The sequence below is a fragment of the Pogoniulus pusillus genome, chromosome 1 (assembly GCF_015220805.1).
Source record: "Pogoniulus pusillus isolate bPogPus1 chromosome 1, bPogPus1.pri, whole genome shotgun sequence".
Lineage (NCBI taxonomy): Eukaryota > Metazoa > Chordata > Aves > Piciformes > Lybiidae > Pogoniulus > Pogoniulus pusillus.
The window spans coordinates 42463224-42489595 of NC_087264.1; the positions used below are offsets into that span (position 1 = coordinate 42463224).

At 51.0% G+C, this 26372-nt stretch overlaps 1 protein-coding gene across 1 annotated transcript; it reads right to left on the minus strand.

Annotated features, from left to right (window-relative positions):
- Positions 1-1268: 1268 nt before the first annotated feature.
- ISM2 (isthmin 2) lies at positions 1269-26164 on the minus strand. The gene is made up of 6 exons (XM_064150524.1): positions 25934-26164; positions 8951-9211; positions 8059-8431; positions 5969-6109; positions 5407-5484; positions 1269-4904 (listed from the first exon to the last, which is right to left on the minus strand). Exons 1-6 carry the CDS (start codon positions 26069-26071, stop codon positions 4387-4389), a joined length of 1509 nt encoding a protein of 502 aa, XP_064006594.1. The 5' UTR covers positions 26072-26164; the 3' UTR covers positions 1269-4386.
- Positions 26165-26372: the final 208 nt, after the last annotated feature.

Below are 26372 nucleotides of genomic sequence, written 5' to 3' on the forward strand. Positions count from 1 at the left end.
TCTCTGTTGCTGTGAACCTATTTCTATGAGCTCTCGTGTTCATCCCTGAGAGATAGGCTGCACTCCTGGGCCTGTCAGGCAGCTGGCCATGCACTCATGCCTTCAAGGTGTCATTCACAGTAAAAAAAGTCTTCACATAGCTTGCTCCCAACTCATCTGGAGTCAACAATGAAGGTCATCAGCAACAGGAATATGCTAGCTGCTGTGTCTAGCAACAGCTGTGTACAGCTGCAAGCTGGATGCCAGGGAAGTGGTACAGGTGAGCCCCACAAAGCTCCAGTCCAGGCTGGCAAACTAAGACAACTTGGCTGGTCAAGAAGCTGTGCATTCAAAGCAGCAGGCAAAGATACAGCAGACTCAGTCCATGGTTTCAGGTGACATCTCCAGCTCCTGAGCACTAGCAAGAATTAGGGCAGAAATCCTTCCTGCTTCTATCTTCTGCCTGTGGGATTTCTTTAGCCCAGGAGTTTCCGAGCAGACCTCAGCATAAAGCACAGCAAGGACCTGGTTACAGAGGATAAAAGCATGTTATGTGTATTATATACAACTGCCTCTCCAGGGAAAGTGATCTTCCCTGTGACCTTCCCTGCACTTGCTGCAAAGTGCAGCTCAGCCTGTTGTTCCTAGCTTAGGTTCGATGTAATAATGTTCTTGAAGTTGAAGATGATCAGCAGGAAGCTCAGAGCACCCTTCATTGAGAGGAGATATCTGCTAACCTCAGGCAGGGGCCAGCAGTGACACTAGACAGCTGTGGAGAAGATCCCCATGCTGGAGTAACAGATAACCCTTGACATATGTGCAGCCAGCAAAAAGCAAAAGGAGAGAGAGAGAGAGAGAAGAGAAAACAGCTGGAAAGAGCTTGGAAGCAGTCATGATTTACGTGCCTAATTAATGGCAACAAAAGTTGTGATCCCTGGAAAGCTTTACAAATTCCCCTGCTACCATTAGCTGTTGGATCTGGAGGTGGTTTGCCAGCTGGGATGATGCTGGCCTTTTTTTCACCCACTCCCACGCTCAACACCTGCTTAAAGAAATGTGCTCGTGTAAGGTTGGCTGGCATCTAGCTTTGGCCAGGCTGAGCACGGCATAGAACCTAGGGTAAGGGTGGAGGCACAGGCAATGCATTTGCTTCTCAGCACTGACCCTGATGGAGGCTTCCTTCCTATGGCTGTGGTGGTGGTTCCAGATAGTCTCTGTTAGATGCAGTTCTTGCAGTCAAACACCATCTAATGCAAATGCAAAGGGAAGGAAGCAAAGCAACCAAGGTCTTTGCAGTACAGTTGGGGCTAGAGGCCCAAATGTAGTATTTAATGCAGTGTCATCAACCAAAACAAACAGCAACATATGCTTCAGTCCCACCTGAATGACATCAGTAACACATACATATATAAAGTGCTTTATTGCAGCATCAGAATAAAGAATTATTCTCTGTGAAGTTTTGTAGGAAAAAAAACACATTTTATATATTATATATAAACCCCACAATCAGCTTAAGGAGTGGAAACTGAGATTTATCACTTAAATAGCATCAAGCTGGACAGAATCTTTGATGGGATATAAAAATAAATGCTTCCTTAATGTCTACTTTTCTCATGGTGCCCTGCAAAACCTCTCAGTATATAAGGTGCTTGTGTGAGGAACAACATTGCTTTACATTTCTCATGCTTCAGCTCGTGCCTGTATCATCTAAAACATAGAGGAAGCAAGGCGGAAAAGCCACTCAGCTTTTAACCAGCTCTTTTGAGAGGAAGCTCAAAGCAAGAAATGTTCCTGTTTTCCCTTGGATGGGAATTCCATTTGTTACAGCAATTATAGCTTATTTTTTTTGGGGGGGGGTTAGACTGGTTGGCATATCCAGTATAAAAACGAGGAGAGTACAAATCCTTGGCAACAGCCATCACTATAAAAGCATGTCCTCTGAGAGCAGCCAGTCTGACAAGTTGGCTGAGCTATTGAAAGTTTCCTTCAAGAAAGGCTGTTCACAGAGGTCCTGCTTCCATATGTGTGTTCAACGCTGGGGCACTAGGCACATTTAAAGGGAGAATGTTTTAAAGTCTGTGCATTGATGGTAAATAAACTTTCCTGAGAGCCTGCTGATATCAACAGCAGACATGACATGAGATATGGGAGAGGAGAGGTGTTCAAGGAAAGAGTGGATGAGGCACTTAGTGCCATGGTCTAGTTGATTGGATAGGGCTGGGTGATAGGTTGGACTGGATGATCTTGGAGGTCTCTTCCAACGTGGTTGATTCTCTGATTTTAAGGTAATGAGCTCATCCTTCCTTGGCCACTCACTTGTCTGCTTCCTATACAAACACCTCCATGTTTGTTGCTGAGCCTTCCAGTACATGTCCTAGGCTCCCAGAACCAAGCCACCAGAACATTACCATCTTCTCCTGACCAGCTCTTTATGACCCACCTCTTTACTAGTCACCCTTAACTAGTAAGCAAATGGCCATTTGGACTAAAAAACTGTCATGAACATTTACCAGGGTCTGTTTATTTGGTTATGTCTTCCTTCTCACCCTTTGCATAACATTGGTCATGACTGCACAACTGTTGGGAAATGGATGGTATCTGCCTATGTTCTGATAGCACTCATCACTGGAGCCTTGTGCAGAATCATATTCAAATAAGAATAATTCAGTGATAACTTGATGAATATTTTTAAGACCAACGAAGTTTAGGTACTGATGATCTAGGATGTAATATTCTATCAGTAACCAAGCCAAAAGGATCAACATACACTCACCATATATAAGACACTCCCACAAAGGCTCCCCAGAGAGCTATTGGACCATGGATATTCACTGGCCCTGGAGAAAGCTCCTGAAAGAAGCACAAACCTAGCACAGGATAATCAACCCAGGACCTCTGCATTCAGACAGTTGGTTTTTGCATTGAAACAGGGAGTAGACAACAGCCTTGGGTTAGAGCTCTAGTCTAGAAATAACTCCATTCTTTTTTATGTGTACTTGACTTGCTCTTTTTATTTCCTCTGATGAATAGCTTTTGCTAAATAGCTATGAACAGTTTCTCCCAGGTTCAGCAACTAACTGTCCAAGGATGAAGATGCTTTCTCTACAGGAAACTTGGGAGCTCCCAAAGTATGCTGCCATGGACCTCTGAAAAGCTGAATAAAACCCAGGCAAGACCAAAGTGCCTACAGAAAGCATGATCTGTGATCTGCAGACATCAGGTATTGACATTATCAGCATGTGTGATTTTTCCTTCTCTGGAGCCACTCTTGCTTGCCTGAGGAGAACAATGTATGCTTACAACTTACTTTCACAGAGCTGTGTCTCTCTGCTGCCAGAGGCCAGCAGCAGACCAGGAAGGGGCAATGCTAGGTGCTCCCAGCAGTCCCTGACTTGCTCCCTTCTCCGTGGAGAACTTGGACTCAGTGCTTTTTGCTCCTCCAGCAATGGCACAAGTAGTGGCTGAGCTACCTCCTGCCCCCAGCAGGGCTATGGGTGAGAAACACAGGACTTTGTGCTAAGCTGCATCAAGGATGCTCCCAAGCACTGAAGCCCACTGTGGGGCTGCTGGGGAGCAGGTGTGAAGGCAGGCTGCTGGTGAGAGTTGCATGGTTGCTGCCACCGTGCACTGAGGCAAAGGCTGAAATGCACACAGGTGGTGCTAACCTGTGCTGACCAACTCTGAGGCCCACTAGTGCCTAGCTTTGACAGCTAGTGTTCCTCTTCACAGCTGAAACTGTGGTGGCAAGACAGTCTTCCTCAAGTTGCCTAGGAGGCCAGTCTCCTCCTGCCTAATTCCTGGACTCATGAAATCCTGATAAGCTTCTCCCTGCTCCTTCTCGGCTGAGTGTGCAAGAACTTCAGGAGAGGGAAGGCCCTGCTCTGTGTGCTTCAGTGGGACAGTCCTGCCCTCCCCTAGGAGGACCCAGCCCCAGTTTCAGAAGCAGATCAGCATGTGCCAGGGCAGGTGTACAGGCAAGAGCTAGCAGCTCTGCCTGCAGCAGGCCAGTTCTTCAGATGTAACATGAAGCCAGCGGGAGCTAAGGCCATTTCACCCTGCAGAGGCTCATCTTCCAGGTTGCACTGATACATCATAGAGAATAAAAGCAGATGAGAACAGCCCCTGATTCACTATGTCTCACATCCCCTGTGGCTCCTTGCATGCCAGCCCAGGCACCCTGGGGTGTAAGATGGTATGGTATGGCAGGCATCACACTACGATATCCTCTGGCCCCTTCTGAAATCCGAGGGGGGCTGAGGCACCCCTCTGAGGGGATGAGATGGACAGCACATCCTCCCCACTCTGCCCGGTGCCAGCAAGGAGCCCACGAGCAGAGCCAGGGTTTTGCCAGGCTGGGCTGGGGTAGGGGCCAGCAGTGACCCGGGCTCCTCTGAGCATGGCTGCAGCTCAGTACTCCTTGGCCTCTTGCAGCTGCGAGAGGTACTCCTCCTCGGCAGGGTTGTCAGCACACTGCCGCCCGTTGTTGGGGGGCCGGATAGCATGATAGCGGCTCCAGTCACCCTTGCAGAGGATCCAGGGCAGCATGTCCACCTTGTAGTGCAGCTCAGGGGAGAACTCAGTGCTGATGAGGTTGGGGACACCAGCCCCCTTGCCACGGGTGATGAGGCGGGTGTGCTCGTCATAGCAGCAGTGCTGGGCAGCCAGGGTGGTGCTGTCGAGGGAGAGCATGGAGCGCAGGCAGAAGCGCGCTGTCGGCTTGTAGATGTCCAGGCGCTCCTTGGGGCCACTAGCATCCCGCCATCGGAAGCTCTTGCCCTGCTGCTCATCCTGCAGGTTGACGGCACTGTAGACAGCCTCCAGTGGGTAGGAGCAGGGGCAACTGGGCAGATCTGTCAGCACCTTGCTCAGATACTTGGTGAGGAAGTCACTCTTGCAGTTCAGCCACTTCTCACAGCTGTCCACCTCTGCAGGGGAGGGTACCAAAAGGGTGAGGGTACATGCAGCCCTGCACCCCACTTTACCCAGCTGCTATTTGCCATTGGCCTTGCCAGCACTTGCAAGGCAGGATCAGCCAGCCTTGTGGGACAAGCCGGACCCAGACTCCATCACCAAGGCAGTGACAGAGGGAAGAGGTTTTATGCCAAGGACGAGTTGACCCTCATAGGGGCACCCATTCCTGCAGGGTGCTGGGAGCACCCCCTTTTGTTAAAGGGCTTTGTGGCAGGCTGGCCTCAGCCACTGCACCACAAAGAGGATGCAGTGTTGTGTTGTCTTGTACCAGGACTGTGGGAGGAATTTGGTTTCCCAGGACGACTGCAAAAGCCTGCATATTTGGGTGACTTAGATCTGGACATCAGATGCAGGAGACCTTTGCAGAGCCCTCCCCACCAGCCAGCCAACATGCCCCGAAGAGCCTGGCACTGAAGTCCCCAGCGCAAGGCAGAGGTAGATGAGGTAGATGCTGACCTGAGTTGAAGAGCTCTGTGGTGTTGTCGCTTTTGAAAGGTGTCTCCTCTGTGGGGAAGACCATTTCCCCTTCTGCTCCTTGAGACAGGAAAAAAACCCCAAAAAACACAGCAAAGAGCCAAGTTGAGCACCAGGAGGAGTAGTGCTTTTTTAACTTTGTAAGTCCTCCAGGCACTACTCATTTTACACCCCCTCTCCTGCTACTTTGGTGACAACCCTCTGCCTGGAAGGAAAGGCCAGCCGCAGAACAGACAGCCCCAAGGCTGTGATTATGCAGATCCCAGTGGATGGACCTAGTTTTCAGCATGTCTCAGGAGAGGATGCCAAGCTCCCAGTATGAGAAAGATGTGAGGAGTCGCACACTGAGGAGAGCACCAGCCCCACCACCCTTGGGCACCATCTAGCTGCCTGGGGAGTCATGAAGGCCCATTGGTCATTACCTCAGATCACATTAGAAATAACTAGTCCTTGAAGCATGAGTAATACTCAGCCCATAGTGGCAGAAGACCAGCCCACACCGAGGTCAGACGGTACCCAAACACTGGTATGGAAGAAGGCTCACCAGGGCAGTGAGGAAGGTCGCAGGTCCTTGACTCTGTTGCTGTGCAGGCATAGCCACAGGACCGAGTCCTCTTCTGGTTGCCACTGCCACAAGTGGTGCTGCAAGGGGACCAAAGGCTCCACTCCTCCTCATCTTCATAGTCTGTGCATGGCAGGACAGAGAGTGGTGGACATCAGCAAAGGCTCAGCAAGAGAGAAACCAGCAGCCACCTGGATCCTCCCTCAAGCTCTGTCCTGTCCTTGAGATGTCATTTACAGGAACATAGGGCCTGGGACACATGGAGGTGTCCGACCATGTGACGACAAGGGCCAGCCTTGCCCCTGCTGGCAACTCCAGGGAAGCAGCCCCTGAGCAAAGGCTCTTGTTCTCACAAATTTGTTAAAGGTCACACTGACTAAAGCAGGCATTGCTGCTCACCTCCATCCTCACCCAGCCTGCTTGACACACCAGCTATGATGCTGAAGTACCATGTTGACAAAGTCTGACTGGTTTGGGGCTTTGTGGCTGGGAAGCTGTAGGAAGGAGCTGCAGTGATGTCCTGGCTTGTTTGTCCACTGGCACCTGCCACCAAACCCTCTGCAGCTCCCTTCCTAGGGGACAGTTCAGGTCTGCCTGACACTGTGTAAGAGAGAGGAGCTCGTTTGTGTGTGATGGGAAGTTACCACAAGCCGACAATCCCTAGGTTACTGAAGATAAGACCCGGGGGAAGCAGGGCTTGCAGGTATGCACACGAGCAGTAGGGGAAGATGGTACCTAACAGGCTCCAAAATAAAGGAGCAGTTTGGTTCTCCTCGGTTCAGAGTTCTGGGATGCACTGGATGCACGTCACAGAATTCTGACCACAGATATACCGAGAGCGTGGGCAGGGAGCTCAGCGGCACCAGTCTGACCACCACGACAGCGTGGAGCCTGGCGGGGACACCTACCTGCAGAGACAGCAGCCCACCAGCTCTGCCAGCTACACATCTTGGGAGCTCTGCTGGCCAGTGGCACAGGGTGAGTAAAGCCTGCTCTTCGATCAACAGAGCTAGCAGGCCACACCTTGAGTACTGTGTCCAGTTCTGGGCCCCTCAATTCAAGAAAGATGTTGAGGTGCTGGAACATGTCCAGAGAAGGGCAACAAAGCTGGTGAGGGGCCTGGAGCACAAATCCTATGAGGAGAGGCTGAGGGAGCTGGGCCTGTTTAGCCTGGAGAAGAGGAGGCTCAGGGGTGATCTTATTACTGTCTACAACTACCTGAAGGGGCATTGTAGCCAGGTGGGGGGTGGCCTCTTCTCCCAGGCAACCAGCAATAGAACAAGGGGACACAGTCTCAAGTTGTGTCAGGGTAGGCTGGATGTTAGGAGGAAGTTCTTCCCAGAGAGAGTGATTTCCCATTGGAATGGGCTGCCCAGGGAGGTGGTGGAGGCACCGTCCCTGGGGGTCTTCAAGAAAAGCCTGGATGAGGCACTTAGTGCCATGGTCTAGTTGACTGGATAGGGCTGGGTGCTAGGTTGGACTGGATGATCTTGGAGGTCTCTTCCAACCTGGTTGATTCTATGATTCTATGATTGTTTGTCATGCCTTATGCAGCACTGTAGCTTCTCCCTGTGGCTGTAGCAGGTGAGCCATAGGTATTGTGTATATACCTTTCTTGTGACGATTTTAGTGTTGAAGCTATAATAAAAGTATTGAAACTGTACCCAGAGCGGGGTACCCATGTGTGAGAGCATTCCCTAGTGCTGAAGAACTCACTGGAACACACTGGTGTCACCACGGGGATCTGAGTTGATGGCAACAACACTTGCCATTAAACATTTACCCTGCATTCCTCATCTGAGCATGCCTTTGCTGGAGTCCACACTCCAGTTCGATTGCATGCAAGAACATCTCCTGCTGGGATGCTGGGGTGTGCCTGCCTACAGGCAGCCCTGGCTGAGTGCTGGCTTTGCTCTTCAGCATGCTTGTTTAATCTTTAAGTAGGAACTGAACACTACTGTGCTGTGCTCCAGGACTTCTCCCCTTGCAGAGAGACAGGGCTGCAGGTGAGGCAAAGCAGCAGAGGGCAGTGCCCGTCTGCAGGGCAGCTACACTTGCCCAAGAGTACTCACCATAGTTATATTTTTCCTTAAAGATCCAGTTCTTCTGCCCAGGCCACTGCTGGTCCCAGTCACCTCCCACTCCACTAAGCACGGATTCCTCCTCCTCATACTCTGCTGTGTAATCTTCCTCCTCCTCCTCTTCCTCCTCTTCCTCGTCCTCCTCCTCCTCTTCCACCTCCCTGTCCCCTACATCCAGCTTGCCACCCTCTTTCTTGTCCTTCTCCTCCTTCTCACTGGGGTCAGTGTATTCCCAGAAGAGGGGCCAGAAGAGATCCTTGTGGGACAGCCACTCAGTGGACATCAGGGACCAGTCATTGCTTGTCTCCTTCAACAAGTCCATCTCCATCTCCGCCTGAGGATCATCCACCACTTCGATGGTCACCTGGAGGTCAGATATGAGGCAGGGCAATGAGCCAGGGCACATCCCTGGAACAGACCTAGCAGCCCATGCACTAGTTCCCAACCTGAGATGCCAGAGATTCTTTGGGCTACAGGACCACATGATGGGTGCAGGAAGTCTCATTTCATCTGGAGGGACTGAACAGAGGCAGAGTGGAAGGCACAGGGATACTGGTGGGACCCACAGGGACCAACACCACCCTCAGAAATTGAGAGGTGACCCCTGTAGAAGCATTGGCTCCTGCTCTGCAGCTCAACAGAGAGGAGCAGGGGGTGCAGTAGAGAGGGTAAGGAACAGGGAAAAGGCAGTGAGCAAGTTCGCCTGCCATGGAACTTGTCTTTGCCAACTGTTTGCATCAGGTAGCTATCTAGAAGATGGATGGCAGTGCCCACAGGTAGCCCACTCATGAGATCTTTCCTCTTAGGGAAGCACATGAGGCTGGGGGAGCACATGTGGCATTCAACTCCACGCCCCTGCAGCCTGCCTAGACCTGATCCCTACCTGGATGTTGGGATTCTGGGCACTGAGGTCCACATTGGCCAGTCCTGTCAAACTCTGCAGGTCCAGCACAAAGGGTAGGTTCTCCTCCTGGTCAGTGTTGTCAGGATGGGGCAGTGCTGGGCTCTTGGCTACCTGCTGAGACACCCCACGGCGCCTGTGCCGCCGCAGGCCAGCCTGCCCACTCCGCCTTAGCCCCCGTGCCTTGCCAGGTGGTGGCAGCTCCTCGTCCCCTGAAGAATGGGGGTTGGATGAGGCAGAGACCTGGAAAAGGAAGAGGTGGTGAGGATGTCTCCTTGCAGGTGGCTGTGCAGGGAGCAAGCCACTGCCCAGAAAAGTGGGGTGTGGTCTCCTGCACCAAACAGTTCTTCCACCCCATCCTGCTGCAGCATCAGGTTAGTAATTAACATGGTAATTAATCAGGTTAATACCCAGTGGTCTGTGCTATGCCAGGGCTTAGCTCCACTGCATCTGAACAACCCAGAGGTGTACTCAGGCTGGTGCTCTCCATTCTGTGACCACCCTCTCTGCACTTCTCTGCTGTCCCATTGCTCATCTCACCAGGCCTCATATTCGTCCCTTTGCAGCCACTGCTTAGGCCCTGGAGATGGGCACTGGGAAGGGCTGTTTCTGGTCACAGTGACCAGAGCTCATGTTTAATGATTTTCTCTATTGATGTGAAAAGCTTGTAACATGTGCTTTACAGCAAGGGGAAAACACAGCCTGCGGCGTTGGTAGCAGGCAGACAACTTTGAGCAGCTGAGGTTTAACTGAGACTCCAACTGCTACCCAAAGGGTACCACGAAGAGGGAAAGAAACTGCTGGTAGATATAACCCAGCTACCCTCCTCTCCTTGGGAAATGAAGAGGCATAGGCAAACAGGACACCACCACTTGTCAGTGCCGCCAGTGGCTGTAGCTGCTGCCGGCACTGCGGTGGCATGCGGCGCTTGGCAGCAGCCCTGCTCGGGAGGTGCAGGGGGAGCGGGCAGGGAGCCTGGCCGGCACGGCGGGGCTGGCTGGCTGGCTGGGGACAGGGTGAGCAGCCAACATCCCCTGCCAACCGGCCGTGCTTGTGCTGGATTCCCACATTCCTCACCCTTGGCATGCGCTGGCATGAAAGCGCGGGAGTCAAAGGGCCAGCAGGCTCCAGTGCACTCGAGAAACCAGAGATGGAACAACTGGCAGAGCCCCGCCGCAGCAAGGGACGTCCGCGGGAAGGTCTGCAGGGCCCCGCAGCCTGAGCCTGGGAGCCGAGGTGCCCAGAGCCCCAGTATCTCCACCGGCGGCTGGCTCTTCCCGGCTGCCCAGCTGAAACCCCCTTTTGTTCCCAAGCTCTGGCCTCTGAGCCAGCCCAGCCGCGGGATTAACGAAGGGAGCAGCATGCCCCCCTCTCCACGGGGGACACGAGAGGCATTTCTACCTGCAATTAGAGCCAGATGGCTCGGGGAAGGACTCCCCTCCCTTTCATCCTGATCACTGGAGCACTTCAAAGGCAGTTGGAGCCTGGCCAGGCTCTCATGAGCTCACACAGCCTGTCCCCAGCCCTGTGCCCACACATCAAAGCTCGCGATCCCCCTCTCCGGTCCCCGGGGGAGGGAAAAGAGCAGCAGGGACACTGCTGGTCCCCTGGCTGCTGCCCAGAGCGGGCTGGACACAGGGAAGGGCTGGTGACAGACTTCACCAGATGGGCCCGGAGAAGAGGAGGCTGTGGGGAGGAGGGAGCCTGTGCTGCCTGATGAGAGTGCTTGAGGCTCACCCCTGTCCCTGGCCAGGGAGCTGGCAGAAAACAGAGGCACAAACAGACCCGTCTGCCTGCACCTTCCTCTCCTAGCTCCCTTTCTCCCCAGCCAAAACCACAACAGCTTTGTGAAGGGCCCATGGGAACAATACCTGTCTCTGTCCCAGCCTGGCTTTCGCTGCCTCAGCCCCCTGCCACTTCTCCTCTAATGCCCAGGGACTCCTTGGCAGAGAGCAAGTAGGAGCCCAAGTGGAGCAGAAACAGCAAGGGAGAGGCGAGCAGGCAAACCTGGCCACAGTCTGCTGTTGGCCACATGACACTGCTCACTGGTATTGGGTTTGCTGCCAGCTGTGCATGCCCAACACAGCCCCTGCACAAGCAGCTGCCAACAGCCCTGCGAGGCTGGCACTCCTGCCTAATTTGCAATGAGCTTATTGGGGCTTGGTAAGCTCATTTCACAGACAACCTAAATTTAATACACATGCAAAGAGAGGTCTCCTCCAGCAACAAGAGCCAAGCTTACCCAAGGACATCAGAGCAAGTAAACCAGGAACAGACTCCAAGTCTTTCAGCTTACAACCCAGTGCCCAATTCAGATTTTATGCCCAAACAAGCTCAAGAAATTCAGAGTACTGTTCCCACTGGGAAAATACAAACCTGCCTAAGGAAACTGGCTATGAGTGTTGTAGGGTGAACAGAGTTCCGTTGACTCCTAAATCCTCCAGAGGCAAAAAGACTCTGTGGGGGTGTCCACACTGCATAGCCTTGAGTCTTTCAGCAACAGTCACTGCACAGTATCACCCAACCCTTCTCACATCTGCATCACTCTGACTTGGTTAGAATTTGTCCCTGTATCAGGAGATGTCCCTCTTGAGCAAGGTCCTGCTCAATGCCCAGCCCCAGCCAATTGAGCCATGGGCTTTAGCAAGGTCCTATGATGCCTAGTTGTCTCTCTAGGTCAGCACATCCATGGCAATGCCATCCTAATGGGTAGATGTGTCTTCTCCCTCTCACCACAAAGCTCTTGCCAGCCACACAGGCAGCTGCCCTCAAAGGTCACGCTCTTGTGTGACACTTACCTTCTCTTCCACCCTTCCTAGGCAACAGTTGGATGAAGTGGTCAAGCCTGGCACTAATCTGCTGCAGTGCATTAGCTAAGGGAAGAGTTGGCCTAACCAGAGTGAAAACTCCACCACCCTGCTCTCCACGGAGTGCAGAGGAAAGGCTGCAAACCATCGCAGAGCCGTTCAGCAGCAGCTCCCTTCTCCTTCTGCCACTGTGGAAGGACACCTGACTCCACATCTCAGAAGCAGAGATTGCTGTACTGGAAAGCTGCCAGTATCTCATGGTCAAGCTGCAGCCTTCTGCAACCAGTCAGCACCAACTAAATTAAAAAACCAAAGGAGGAATTGCCTCAGTGTCTACTGCATATACTTTGGATATCCTGTCTGGCCAGGAATAAGGTTTTCCAGGGTAGGAGCCCAAGAGAAACTCTGGGACAGCACTCAAGAAACACCATGTTTAGACCAAAGACTATAAACAGGATCACACCTACTTTCCTACCCTTCCCATATAGCCCAGGCTCTCCCATATGTAGGACTGGCCACCAAAACACCTTGAGGCACAAGGTCAGCAAGAGTGTTAGAAGGAGGGAGGAACTTGTCAGCAATTCATCCCAGTGTCATACCTACTTTGTGTATAATACAGACAATACAGCGTGTGGAAGAAGTGTAGGGAAAGGCCACACATCATTTCTGAAGAGAATCAAGGTTGATATTCTCCCATTTCTAGTCCATACACCTCTATTAAAATTGGTTGGAGATCTGAAGATGGAGAAGACAGCAACCACAAAATCATTTCAAGGGATGGAAAAACTTTCACAGTGACAGACGTTTAATTCAACTTGTTAGTCATGTTAAAAAGAGAAAGGAATGACTTGGTTTCCCAGTTCTTGAAGGCAATAATCCACCAGGCACCAGAGACTCTCTAATCTAGAACAGAAACACATAATAAGAACCAACATGTCTGAGTTCAAGCCAGATAAATTCAACTGAGGAATAAAGATCGTGCTTTTAACACTGTAGGTGATTAACCACAGGAACAAGCTAACAAGGGAAGTGGAGACAGTCAAATCCATGGCTCTGGGCTCTACACATATGCACTGCATTTGTGCTAGGGAAGAAATTCAAGGATCTAATGTTTTCTTCTGGTCTCAAAAAGCTGTGATTTTGCTATAAACTTCTCTCTAGTTTATAGCGGACTCTAAAGACTGAACTAAAACCTACATTAGGATAGCAAAATGGCCAATGTTCACATGCTGCAGCTCTTAAATACAAATGATTAGAGATATCATATCATGGAATAGAATCATAGAATCAACCAGGTTGGAAGAGACCTCCAAGATCATCCAGTCCAACCTATCACCCAGCCCTATCCAATCAACCAGACCATGGCATTAAGTGCCTCATCTAGCCACTCTACCACCTCCCTGGGTAGCCCATTCCAATGACATCTCAGATCCTACAGCAGGTTAAAACCTGAGTACATCAACAAGGCTAGTTTCTGTACTGTACTGCCCTTTGGCAAGCAGGGACACCATTAAGCTGCTACCACAACCACAGGTACTTTTTCCTCCAGCATGTTCCTCAGCATCCTTAGCAACTGAAGGAGCTGGGGCTGTTTAGTTTGAAAAAGAGGACACTGAGGAGAGACCTCATCACTGTTTATGGCTGCCTGGAAGGGCATTGTGGAGAGGTTGGTGCTGGTCTCTTTTCACAGGTACATAGTTGTAGAACAAGAGGGAATGACCTCAAGGTGTGACTGAGTAGGTTTAGACTGGACATTAGTAGGCATTTTTTCACAGCAAGAGTGGTCAGACATTGGAATGGGCTGCCCAGGGAGGTGGTTGAGTCACCAATCCTGGACGTGTTTAAAAGTCTTTTGGATGTGGGTGGTGCTTGAGGTTATGGTTCAGGGTGCACCTTATAGAGTAGGGATATCGGTTGGACTCGGTGATCCTGAGGGGCTTTCCCAATCTGAATGTTTCTGTGATTCTGTGCTCTCCATAGTCCCAGCAAGCTGTCAGTGAGCCCACCAGCAAGGCTCTTTGTAATTACACACGCTGCTGGGCAGAGCTGCTCTTCCTCACTGGGTCACGTCCAAGCCAAGTACACCCACCACACAGAGAAGCACTGCTGCAGCCTGCACATTAGCCTGCGCATCAGCAGCTTAGAGCAAGCAAGTCTGCAGCACAGGACAAGCTCAGAGGACACAGTTTCTACCCAGACCTATTGTGACTGAGTTAGCAAGCACATAAACTCATTCATCTTGACCCAAAGAAACCTGTGCATATAGCAGACAGATTGTAGGTAATATCCAGGCTATACTTTAGGCTTGTTAACAATGCAGTGAAAAAAAGGATGCACCACTGAGCAGTAAGTATAAGGAACGGGGTGGGGGGAGGTTCTTGCTTATTTACTACAGCTTGTGTTAGATTTCCTTTAATCAGTTTTGCCATGTTGTACTGAAAGAAGACTCCACGAGAGGAACTATTGATCTTTTCCTGAATAAAGCTGAGCCTACACAAGCGTCTTCCAACTCCTTCCCCCAAGCTCTCTCCAATGCTATTTTAAAACCTATCCCGCTGTGTGTGACAAACTTGCCCACTTATGGACCAGCCAAGTACAAGACAGAAATCAGAACTTTAACGAAAACATTTTTTGTCATAAAACTTTGCCTTCTGTATTCACCAAAATGAGCTCTGAGCTGTAGTTTGCAGAAGGGCTCTGCCAGGTTTTTGCTGGTGAGAGTGGGAGAAAAGGGAGGCTTTTTCCACCGCTAACAAAAGACACTGTTGAGTGTTTTTAAAACAAAGGAAGGTTGAATAGCAACCTTCATCAAGCAACATCAACGAGAACAAATGCAGAGTGCCATGCTGTCTCCCTCCCATAGCACTGAACATGCTCCCTTCTTGATGACCCCACCACAGACACTGCTTAAAGAAAGGACTGTAGGGTGAGATCATTTTAGCCTCCTGAGTGCTGTAGTTTCATCTTAGTGGCTCATAAGCCATTGACCAGCACACAACTCGTCTTTCAGACAGATGGAAAATTCACTGGATGCACATCAGGCAAGGATCTCTGCTAGTCATCAGTTCATTACTTGTTTAGCAAACTTCCCAGAGCACCAAAGCACAGCATGCTTCTAGAGGTGTCAAGAGCTGAGTGAGTATTTGAAAGAAAATGGGGAAGAAGATGCCACACAGTCCCTGTTACTGCCTGTAAGACCTTCCAAGCCACAATCCAAACAATCAGACACACCACCTTTAGACTCAGAGGCAGGTGCTTTAGCAGGAGCCATCACTCAGGGTTTTGACAGGTGAGGTCTGGGAGATCTGCCAGAGGTAATTTAAGGCGGTGGACACCACCAGCTGCCTCCCTCCTCTTCTGCCTTGGGTTACACTCCTGCCCATAAAGGGGCTGTGGAACATGTAAACAGCAGGACCATGATCTCTCAACTGCTCTACTCTCTGGTCTACCTCAGGATCAACTTGTACTGAGTGATGATTTGGGGACTTAAAAAAAAATAAAGACAAAATCATCTCTTTTTAGGTTTTAAGAGGGCTCATGCTCATGGTAGAGACAAGGCACTTAGTTGTCACACTTGCATGGGCAGATCCTGTTTATGACAGATCAGTGGGAGTCAGCTGCAGACCATGGGTGTGTGGATCATTATTATGCCCTCATGATTACAAATTTCATGCAATTATGAAAATACTGCAGAGCCTATGGAACCTCTCTCTTTTTTAACTAGCTTGATCCCAACTGTCTAGAGTAGGAAGCTGCAGGAGGCAGCAAAGATTTCCTCATGTCTCATTTATTTTCATAATTCACATTTGTTTTGATGTCTTATGACTGCAACAACAGTAATAGCAAAACTCTTTCCAGAATTGGTGACTTGGTTGCTCCTGAGGCAGAGCCAGCCCTAGAGCAGAAGATAACACAGCACAGAGAAGCAGCAGCATGCAGCAGCAGCATGCAGCAGCAGCATGCAGCACAAAGAGCAAGGACACGGCACAGCTGACTGTGCAAGATCAAAAATGGGTGGTTGGCCAGGATGCTGTCAGTGCTCCTCACCCCATGTTCCTGTCAGTGTAGCCCAGCCCCTCTGGGTACACTGATGAGTAACTTGCCCATGGCATCCTTGGCCTGCTCCTCAGGTCACATGTGAGACATGAGGACAAGTAGAAGCTCAGCCATTATGTTTCAGTTAGGTGCTACTCTAGCATAAATATCTTTCTCCTCTAACACGGATTTAAAAGCTGTGAACCCCTCGTTTTGCAGACAAACAAAATTACCTATGCCAGGTCTCTTGGGTACTTTGTGGCAAGGCTAGAAACAGATGCAAGTCTTCCATGTCATATGTGGGGAAAGATCTCAGGCGTATCTACCACAGATCAGTTTCTGTCCCCCACCTGCCCTCCAGGAGGCGCTGTCCTGCTTCCCACATAGATGAACCACGAAGGCTTTGCGATGGAGGACTTGGAGCATCCGATTAGCACCACTGACATGCTCCAGCACAGCAGCTGGGGCTGTCCTTGCACTGAAGACTGCCTAAGTGCATAGATCCAAGGGCTGACCCTTAACAGGTGGCACCTGCTGCAAGGAGCCCAGCCAGCAGCAAGGAGAAAAGTATCCCTGAGACCTATGCTGCAGACAGGCCAGCTCGGAGCTGCTCAGATGGGACACAGCTGTGAGTATGGGAGCAGGGTCCCTGCAGGGACTGCACAGAGAGGTCCTCTGGAGAGGTGAGCAGACACATGTCCATACACTCTGGTGCTCTCTGGAAAATGCTTCTGTTAGGGCACATGTTTTCTGTTAACATAGTTGAGCTGTAATGCGCATAAGCCCTTAATGCCTTGGACTGAGGTGCTGGTAAGTTGTTCCAGCTCTGAACCTCCTGTGCTTCCATAACCATTAACTCGTTCCAGCTAACGATCCACATTTGTTATCCTCTACACCGTAACCCTCCGACTGCTCCAGCTGCTGCTGCCCTCTCAGCTGCAGCCCAGGCAGAACTGCAAGCCAAGTGCAGAAAGCGGAGGGATCACACCAATGCCAGCCTCCCTCTGCCCACCCCCAGGATGCTAGACGAGATTGCAATGTGGGGTGACTCAGTGCAGGCAGGAGTGCGGGAGGTGTCTACTCTCCTCGTTCCATGCCAGGCATGTGGGCTGCCTGCTCCGTGCAGGCAGCAGCACAGGGAAGGCAGCTGACCAAGCAGATGCAAATCACAGAATCAGTCAGGTTGGAAAAGACCTTCAAAATCATCAAGCCCGACCTATCACCCAACACTATCTAATCGCCTAGCACTAAATGTCACACCCAGCCTTTTTTTAAACACCTCCAGGGACGGTGGCTCCATCACCTCCCTGGGCAGCCCATTCCAATGGCCAATCACTCCTCTTGAGAAGAACTTCTTCCTAACATTCAGCCTAAACCTCCCCTGGCACAGCCTGAGGCTGTGTCCCCTCGTTCTGTCACAGGTTGCCTGAGAGAAGAGACCAGCCCCCACCTGGCTACAACTTCCTTTCAGGTAGTTGTAGACAGTGATAAGATCCCTCCTGAGCCTCCTCTTCTCCAGGCTAAACAACCCCAGATCTACCAGGGATCCCATCAACAACAGACACCTGAGCTGAACTTGGAGCATATCCATGCCCTACATGGGAAGGGATACAGATAAGGACATTGCATCTTGGTCTTCTGAAGGGACAAAACGGAGTGACTCACAGCTAACAGCCCTTGCTCCGGAGGCTTGGCTGCAGCTCCTCAAATCAGTGGTGAGCTCAGCTGTCCTCCCCGGCCCAGTGGCAGGGTTTAGTGTCTCCTGCACATCAGCATAGAGTGCATAGAGGGTCTGGGATATGGAAACCTTTCTCTCCAGCTCCAGTCTGTCATTCATAGCTCATTTGTTCATAAGCTTTTCCACCACAGTGCTTCCTACTTCTAAGTGCCTCACTAAAAAACAATCATTCCCCCACCACCACCAGATGGGAGTCCGGGGCCAGAAGGGCTGCAGAGGCAAGTCCAAAGTCACAAAAAAGCTAGGGCACATCCAAACGGGGACACCTGCTTCCCCAGCATCTCAGCCTCCAGCTGACCCCTTCTCTTCCTTCTGGCCAGTCACTTCCCAGTGGGAACTCAGCTGTAACCTCTGGACCTGTCTTCAGCATGGGCACAGATGCTCAAAAGCTAACTTATAATTCCAGGTGCAGGGGAATCCAAGCTGACCCCAAGATGCCCACAGCACGTCTGGGCAGCCCCAAATCTGCTCCACTGGAGGCAAGAGGGGGCCACCCTATGGATGACCCCCAGAAGAGAACTAGATGCAGTCCCCAAAGGGTGGTCTTTGACTTTTTAAGATGCAGCCGGCTTAACCATGTAACATAACCGTTGCTGGAAGGAAAGGAGTAGGGAAAGCAGTGCACATGAAGACATCTGTACACCTTGTCTTGCTGGAGGTGCTGCACAGCACAAGTGGCCCTCCCTGGGATTTTGGCTGGTATGGGACTGAATATAGGTGAAGGGGAGGGCAGAGAGAGCAGCAGTGGGGAAGAGATGATGACCCAGAGAGGTGAACCCTCACTGTGGAACACCTTTCGGCCACTCCACGAGTACTATCGCCTTGGCTGGCAAGCACCCTGAGGCTCTGCTCCCAGGAAAGAGCCAGGGCTAGCTTGTGTGTCCCAGACTGAGGCTGCTGGGATGGGGGACAGCTCATCTGAAGGACACAGTACCTGTGCCATGCACCAGCCTCCTCCTCTGCCCTATGTGATGGAGACTCCCTTGGCTGGGGTCATGTTCCCAAGCCTATCTCATACCCCAAGGCCTGCACACTAGACAAGGTCCTGGTAGAGCAGGCCAACCAACAGCTCCTAATCTAGTATAAGCCCACATCTCACCACCACCTCTCCCCTGCACACCTGCCCATCCACAGCTGAGTGGGAAATGCCCATCCAGCAGCATGGGGGGCATGGTGGCAGCAATTTACTCTGTTTTGTTCACTTTGAAGCTGCATGCTTCCTCTGGAGACTAAATCTGCAGTCCAGGAAGCATTGGTTCTCTTCATGCCAAGAGCCACCTGGGACTCAGAGGCAGGTAGGTCACCATCTTTTTGGTGTCTTCATCTCTTAAGTACTGAGATGAAATGTATCTCATAACAGCTTCTCAGATAAGCCCCAGGAGTCCCTACACACAGGGAATGTTCAGACACTGAACTGCTTGAAAGTAAAACCATGCAGGCTGGATTTTACAGATGGCCACTTAGAAACATCTGACAGCCCAGTGAAGGTTCCCTGCACAGATGGTTTACAAAAAAAAAAACCCAAACCCAAAACAAAACAAAAAAACCTTCTTAATTTCTGCAAGTTTCTGTCTGAAACAGAAACACTTTCACATCGAAACACTGCTGCAATCTCTTTCCTGCTTCTGGGCTGCGAGGTCCAGTATTTGACATCATAACCAAGCTTCCAGCTGACAGCATTTGCTTTGGCTCTGGACTGCATGGGCCACCTTGCTGTCATGATTGTAGCTCACACTGTCCTCAGGCTTCTCTATGGGAAGTGTCTGGGCATCTTGTTTTGGGGATTATTCATAGAATCAACCAGGTTGGAAGAGACCTCCAAGCTCATCCAGTCCAACCTAGCACCTAGCCCTATTCAGTCAACTAGACCATGGCACTAAGTGTCTCATCCAGTCTATTCTTGAACACCTTGAGGGGCAGCAACTCCACCACCTCCCTGGGCAGCCCATTCCAATGCCAATCACTCTCTCTGTCAAGAACTTCCTCCTAACACCCAGCCTATACTTTCCCCAGCACAACTTGAGACTGTGTCCCCTTGTTCTGTTGCTGGTTGCCTGGGAGAAGAGACTAACCCCCACCTGGCTACAATGTCCCTTCAGGTAGTTGTAGACAGCAATGAGGTCACTCCTGAGCCTCCTCTTCTCCAGGCTAAACAGGCCCAGCTCCCTCAGCCTCTCCTCACAAGGTTGTGTTCCAGGCCTCTCACCAGCTTTGTTGCCCTTCTCTGGACACATTCCAGCACCTCAACATCTCTCTTGAATTGAGGAGCCCAGAACTGGACACAGTACTCAAGGTGTGGCCTGACCAGTGCTGAGTACAGGGGCAGAATAACCTCCCTTGTCCTACTGGCCACACTGTTCCTGATGCAGGCCAGGATGCCATTGGCTCTCTTGGCCACCTGGGCACACTGCTGGCTCATCTTCAGCTACTATCTACCAGCATCCCCAGGTCCCTCTCTGCCTGGCTGCGCTCCAGCCACTCTGTCCCCAGCCTGTGGTGCTGCTTGGGGTTGTTGTGGCCACAGTGCAGAACCCTGCACTTGGCCTTGTTAAATCTCATCCCATTGGCCTCTGCCCACCCATCCAGCCTGTCAAAGTCCCTCTGCAGGGCTCTCCTACCCTCCAACAGATCCACACCTGCTCCTAGCTTCGTATCATCTGCAAACTTACTGATGCTGGACTCAATTCCCTGGTCCAGATCATCAATAAAGATACTGAACAGGACTGGGCCCAGCACTGATCCTTGGGGCACACCACTAGTGACAGCTGCCAACTGGATGTGGCACCATTCACCACCACTCTCTGGGCCCAACCTTCCAGCCAGTTCTTGACCCATATCAGAGTGAATCTGTCCAAGCCACGAGCTGCCAGCTGTGCCAGGAGCTTGTTGTGGCAGACGCTGTCAAAGGCTTTGCTGAAGTCCAGGTAGACTACATCCACAGCCTGCCCCACATTCACCAGGCAGGTAACCTGATCATAAAAGGAGATCAGGTTGGTCAGGCAGGACCTGCCCTTCCTAAACCCATGCTGGCTGGGCCTGATCCCTTGGCCATCCTGTAGGTGCTTTGTGATGGCACTCAAGATGACCTGTTCCATGACCTTGCCTGGCACTAAGGTCAGGCTGACAGCGCTCGAATTTCCCAGTTCCTCCCTCTGGCCCTTTCTGTTGATGGGCATCACATTGTTCAGCTTCCATTCTCTGGGGACCTCTCCAGCGAGCCAGGACTGTTGATAAATGGTGGAGAGCAGCTTGGCCAGCTCATCTGCCATCAGCTGTGTGGAAGAATATTTACTGATACTGTGGAAAAGAGAAGATCCTCGGTTTGCACTCCCTAGCCCTACAACACTGACAAAAGGAAAAGAGAACTTAATCACCAGTAATCACCAGTGCACTACACTCCCACTATCACCTTGCTGGGCTTGGAGGAACACAGTTGGAGGCAGGAGGACACCCCTGCCTGAGAGTGTTTAAGGAGGTCTGCAAGAGCCAGGCACTTTTGGGAGCCCAGAGAGAGGGCCAGGCAATGCCCTGTGGAGCGATTTATGCCTAATCTCTTCCCCTTACATGTGCCTTTTACAGGAACCCCTTTGACTGTGACAATGGGAACGCAGCAGACCTATTTATGCAGTGAAAAGGGAAGAAGCCCCCATGTCGGGCAGCTTCCCTACACCCGGCTTTCCTTTGTTTCTGCTCCTGCCTCAGCCCCAGGGCGGGAGGGTTTTCAACTGTGTTGACTAAGATAATTTGGCGCTTCTCAAAAGGAAATTTGCTACAAAGGGCGAAGTACCTCCCTGTGCACAAAGAGCCCCTTTCAGAGCGGAAGGATGCTTCAGTGCACGTTTTGTGCCCGCAAATCCGACCTCCGCCAAGGACAAAGCCAGGGACAAGAACGCTTAATTGCTGAAGAAATGAAAAGGTAAAAAGCACATCCGCAGGCAGAATGACTCTGCTACTGACACAGTCCGCAGCGGCCAGCACCGACCCGGCCGAGCCCTGCGGAGCGGGCTGCAGCGCGGCGAGGTGTCCCCACGCGGGGCAGGCGTGGGACACAAGGCAAGCTGGCGACTTGCAGCAGGGCCAGGAGACTTTGGGGAAAGCGAGACCCTCTCCTCGACCAGAAGCCTGGGTGAGCCAAGCGGGACCGAGATCTCGGGGAGACACAGGAGCCACTCCCGGACTGCTGACAGCTCATCGCTCCGGTGGCTTCTCCAAGCTGTGTGTCTAAGGCTGCGTTAAGGTTCCCAAATGTCAGGGCTACCCAAACCGGCAGTCTCCGGACAAACTCCTAGAACAGATGAATCCTCAGCTAGTACTTCCCTTTGACGCCTTTTATCTAGGAGAGCCACACCTTGGCTCTCCTTCGCTCTCTGATTGCTGGTGGCTCCAGTCGGGCACCATGTCACTGCTATACATTTACTTCTTCACTCCTCTGCACTCAGACTCCCCATGTACTACAGTCAATGACTTTTAATCAGCAAGTAAAACACCTTGGTGTAGATCCTCAGTTCTAAATGTGGCTTCCCACGACAACTCTTGCTGTCTGATGTAGTCAGTAAATAACACTGTTGATTTGTTTCCTTATATCTCAGGGGCCAGGAGTCAGCCATACCAGGTGCTGCACAAACCCACTGATCTGCAGGCAACTACAGCCCTTCTGTGCCCTTTGGTATTTCCTTGTTGCCCTTCATTATCCCTTATCACAGATGCCAGATTTGCTTTGCTCACAGTCTCAAAACAGTGGAACTTCAACAGCAAGCTCCAGCCTTGATTCTCACCCTGCTCCTGTGCCTCAGGAGGTTTGCTGCCATTGTTTTTGGCCTACTCAGAGTGGTTTGCCCCTGTGAAGAAGCACCAAACAAGCCCAGTGGAGCTGGGCTGGGCAGCTTGGATCCTCCTGACAACACTGCTGGCCTTTCTGCCTTACTCTGTCACTGCTAGGATGCTCACTACCAATATACCCATCACTGTTACCAGTGGCAGTAATATTTCTGAGCAGCAGTACTGAAGCAGTTGTGCTGGTTCACAGAAATCTCTGCATTTCTAATGTTTACATTTCTAGTGTATTAGAACATTAGCTATTTTCTCTTCGCTGGAATAGCACTGGAACCAACTGGCAGCAGTCAGAAAGAATCCAAGTATCTATAAATAATGCGTAAAGTCAATGTTCTGAAATCCAGTGAGTTTCACAGAATCATAGAATCAACCAGGTTGGAAGAGACCTCAAAGATCATCCAGTCCAACCTATCTCCCAGCCCTATCCAGTCAACTAGACCATGGCACTAAGTGCCTCAAAAAAGTTTATCATAACATATTTTGCATCTAAACCCATCAACTTCATAAATAATCAAACCATTAAATAATGTGATGAGCTGTCCCTTGTCTCCACAAGGGACGTAAGCTTTTCCAGGTATTCACTTACTCAAATCCAAAGAGATGCTGGTGTGGATCAGTGCTTGGACCTGTCACATTTCTGCCCACATCAACCTAATGCATTTGCCCTGCAAAAGTGCTTCTAAAAACCCTGCTGTACATCTGCCTGCTGCTTTGGCACTCATCTGCCTTCCTAAACACCACCAAAGATTGTTTGAATGAGCTGGTATCTTTTTTCATTAGCTTTAAGTCATAGTTTGGAAAGAAAGTATTTGGCCTTTCCAACTCCCAGTCAGACAGACTGAAGAAACTGAAAATATTCTCACTGTATCTGCTGTTTATACTGCACTCAGACAAATTGTTTCTGCAGTATCACTGCTGAGAAAATGTAACTGCAAGTGCATGCTTGCTCCTTTGGCAATGGCTGATTGAGGTACAAGGCTTTGGGACATACTGATGGGGCTATTGCCCAAAGATGAAGCATCTGTTCCCTCCATCCTTCCTGCAAATAGAATACTTTCTAACTAAAAATTTACTGAGACCTTCAATGATTTTAATTTTTCCAAATTGTTTTAGTATAGAAGTTCAACTCTGACGATCAGCACGGACTGTAAACATTCCCATTCAACTCTAAACTGAGGAAAAATAATTTGCTTTAAATAAAGATGTTAAATTAAACCAAGTCCAAGTTATGTAATTGTTTAATGGTTTTGATTGTCTATCTGCTCTGCTCCATCATTTCTACTTTTCTTCTCCTGGCCCCTTTCATTCTACCCACATCTGTAGGGCATTACCCATAGTGAAAGCAATACTCCAGCTGTGGCTGCCCTGCTGCCATAGAGACAGGACCTATCAGTGCTGCAACAGGAACCATCTGTGCACATGACCCAAAATCACTCTGGATTTTTTCTTTCTTAACCACCATGCTGCTGTGCTCACGCTCCCCGCTTTAGTTCAAACAGCCAGATTCTCCTCTGCACACACCAGAAACAGAACATTTCCTCCCAAAATGCAGCTAGAAGACACACACCAGCACCTACTGCTCCCCCCCCACCGTGCGAATGTGCAGCCAGTACACCACAGCGATATGTGTGCATGGGATCACCAACAGATCCCCTGAGTAATCCATTCTTCATTTTCTTCCTTGCTGTTCACATCCACCCTCAAACTTTTGCCTACAAACTTCTTGTATGATTTTATTTCTCTGAGGAGCAAATGGGACAGAGGCTGTGCTGTGTAAGTGCCATGTGTGATCTTTGGCTGGTCACACAACGTTCCCTATTCACAGCCACCAAAAAATGGACTGACAGCAGCTCACTCTGCTTCCTTATATATTTTAGACATTAGATAAAAAGGAGCCTGAGATTACACTGCAGGATCCCGTGGTGAAGACCGGCACTGCTTCCTAATAGGCAGTTTGCCCCTATCCTATGTGTCCTGCCACACGGCTGCTGCACTTTGAAGCCATAAATCTCTATTCCCTCAGCATCCAGAGCCTGAGCACACTGCCTGCCATTTGTCTGGTGAGTGAATCACCATCTATGTCAATGCTTGAAGCTTCACAAGCAAACATGGAATCATCAACACGATATTACAGCAACATGGTACTACTAGCACTGCAGCATGTAACATCCCTAGCAGTCCTGTTTGCATCTGCTTGGTCCACACTCCAGACAAAACTATCACCATGCTCAACTGGGCAGTACTTGACTGGATGCAGCCTGTGTCCTCTCTTGTCTGTTGGCCAGGCTTTCTGTGCAGCATATTCCCTCTTCACACCTGTTCCCTTGATTTCATGATGCAGTGAAGTTTAGCACACCTGCCAGGAACTCCACAGATCAGTGTGACATTTTGGGAATAACTAGCAGTAAGATATATGCCCATAATTCAGCATCTCCTTTGCCAGTGTGGCACTGCAGATCAGATCTGTTCCTTCTCATACTGCTATGTAACTGCTATGTATGAGCTACTCTTACCCTGCCCTGCTCAACCTCCTTCTGTTGCAACTTCTCCCACTTCTTCCTGTCATGCACTGTTAGAAGCAACAATCTTCAAAAGGTGATTTTTAAATACAGCTCTGCTGCCTAAATTACTTTTCTCCAGAGAAGAGTTTCAAGATGGAAACAGCTTGGTTTAAGTGTTTAGTTGTCTATCTTATCAAAACCGTTCTCTTCCTGGTAGCTTGTTTCTCCCCCTTCCCCTTTCTGTCATCTCCATCAGGTTTCACCAGTTGGTTCCTAGTCCGACCAGTCCCTCAGTGCTTGCTTAAGTTTCACTTTCCACAATCTGTGCTCCGGAGCCAGAGCTGCCAGGATGTGTCTCTCAGGGGAGCGAGAGGCAGAGCCCCGGAATCTCCCTCCGCTGCTTGTGAGGGATCCCAGGACACACTGCCCGGGGAACGCTAGACCGGGCACAGGCCACCAGTCCTGGGGGATGTCGGATGGGGGCTGAGAACGGAGCATGACCACTATGGAATTTGCCCCAGGGTCGTCTCAGCGTGACGGAGAGATGGTGGCTGAAATTCGCTACGTCTTATTTTTGTAATAGCGGAATTTTGGAGTTCCTGGCAAGCCACCAACCTTGCTAATTTTACTGCAGGTCGGGCCGTGGCCGCCCTCCCCTCTCCTACGAGGGCTGTTGCCCCCTGGAGGCAGCGGATTCCCCCGGACACCGGGTCCCGGTATTCGGCCCCGATCTCAAAGAATCTAAATCAACCCCTTTCGCAGCCTCTGCGAAACGCGAAGATCTGAGGTTACCCGGAATTTCCAGAAGCCGGGAAAGAGCTCTGCCCTTCGGCGAGTGAAGAGCTAGCCCAGAAGCGGAGAGGCACCAAACGCCGCCTCTCACAGCTGCTGCCGCAGGGACACGTGTTGCGTCCTGCTCCCCTCGGAGCCGCACGGTCGCCTCCAAGGGAATACCGACGAGTGCCCAGGTGACCGGCTGCCCTCCTCAGCCTGCCGAGGGCTCGTCCCAGTACCCTCCCCGCTCTCCATCTTTCCCCAAAAGCTGCCTTACCTCCACCGCCTTAGAACCTCTCTCCTTCGGGCTATTGCTGCGCTGTTTCCTCACGGGCAGTCCTCTCACGGAAGCCAGGAAAGTTGTCAGACAGACGAAGCCGAGGATGAGCAGGACTCTCCCTCTAATCACAGGCATCTCTCCCTCCCTCTCGCCTCACCTCGCAAGCGCAGGGCAGGCGGCCCGATAGCGCGCCCGCCCGCGGTGCCGCGAAACCTCTGCTCCCTCGAGGGAGCCAAAGGAGTAGAGGGGGAAAAAATAATAAATTAATATATATATATACAGTATCGCAGATGGGAAGCGCAGTTGCCTGCGGGTGCGGGCAGGGGCCGGGGCAGAATCCGCCGGCCCGGACGGCTCCGGTCTCTGTGATCTCTCTTGCAGTTTGCCGAGCACGTTTCGGTGTCGCTGCTCCCCCGGCCTCGGCTGCTGGTGCCAC

Bases quoted from the DNA above. Each gene is read 5' to 3' on its own strand.
- ISM2 (XM_064150524.1), bottom strand. From the start codon at position 26,071: ATGCCTGTGATTAGAGGGAGAGTCCTGCTCATCCTCGGCTTCGTCTGT. The intron at 9,212-25,933 runs GTAAGGCAGCTT...TTCCTTTTCCAG, and splicing joins GAGGTTCTAAGGCGGTGGAG to GTCTCTGCCTCATCCAACCC. The intron at 6,110-8,058 runs GTGAGTACTCTT...TGCCATGCACAG, and splicing joins TAAGGAAAAATATAACTATG to ACTATGAAGATGAGGAGGAG.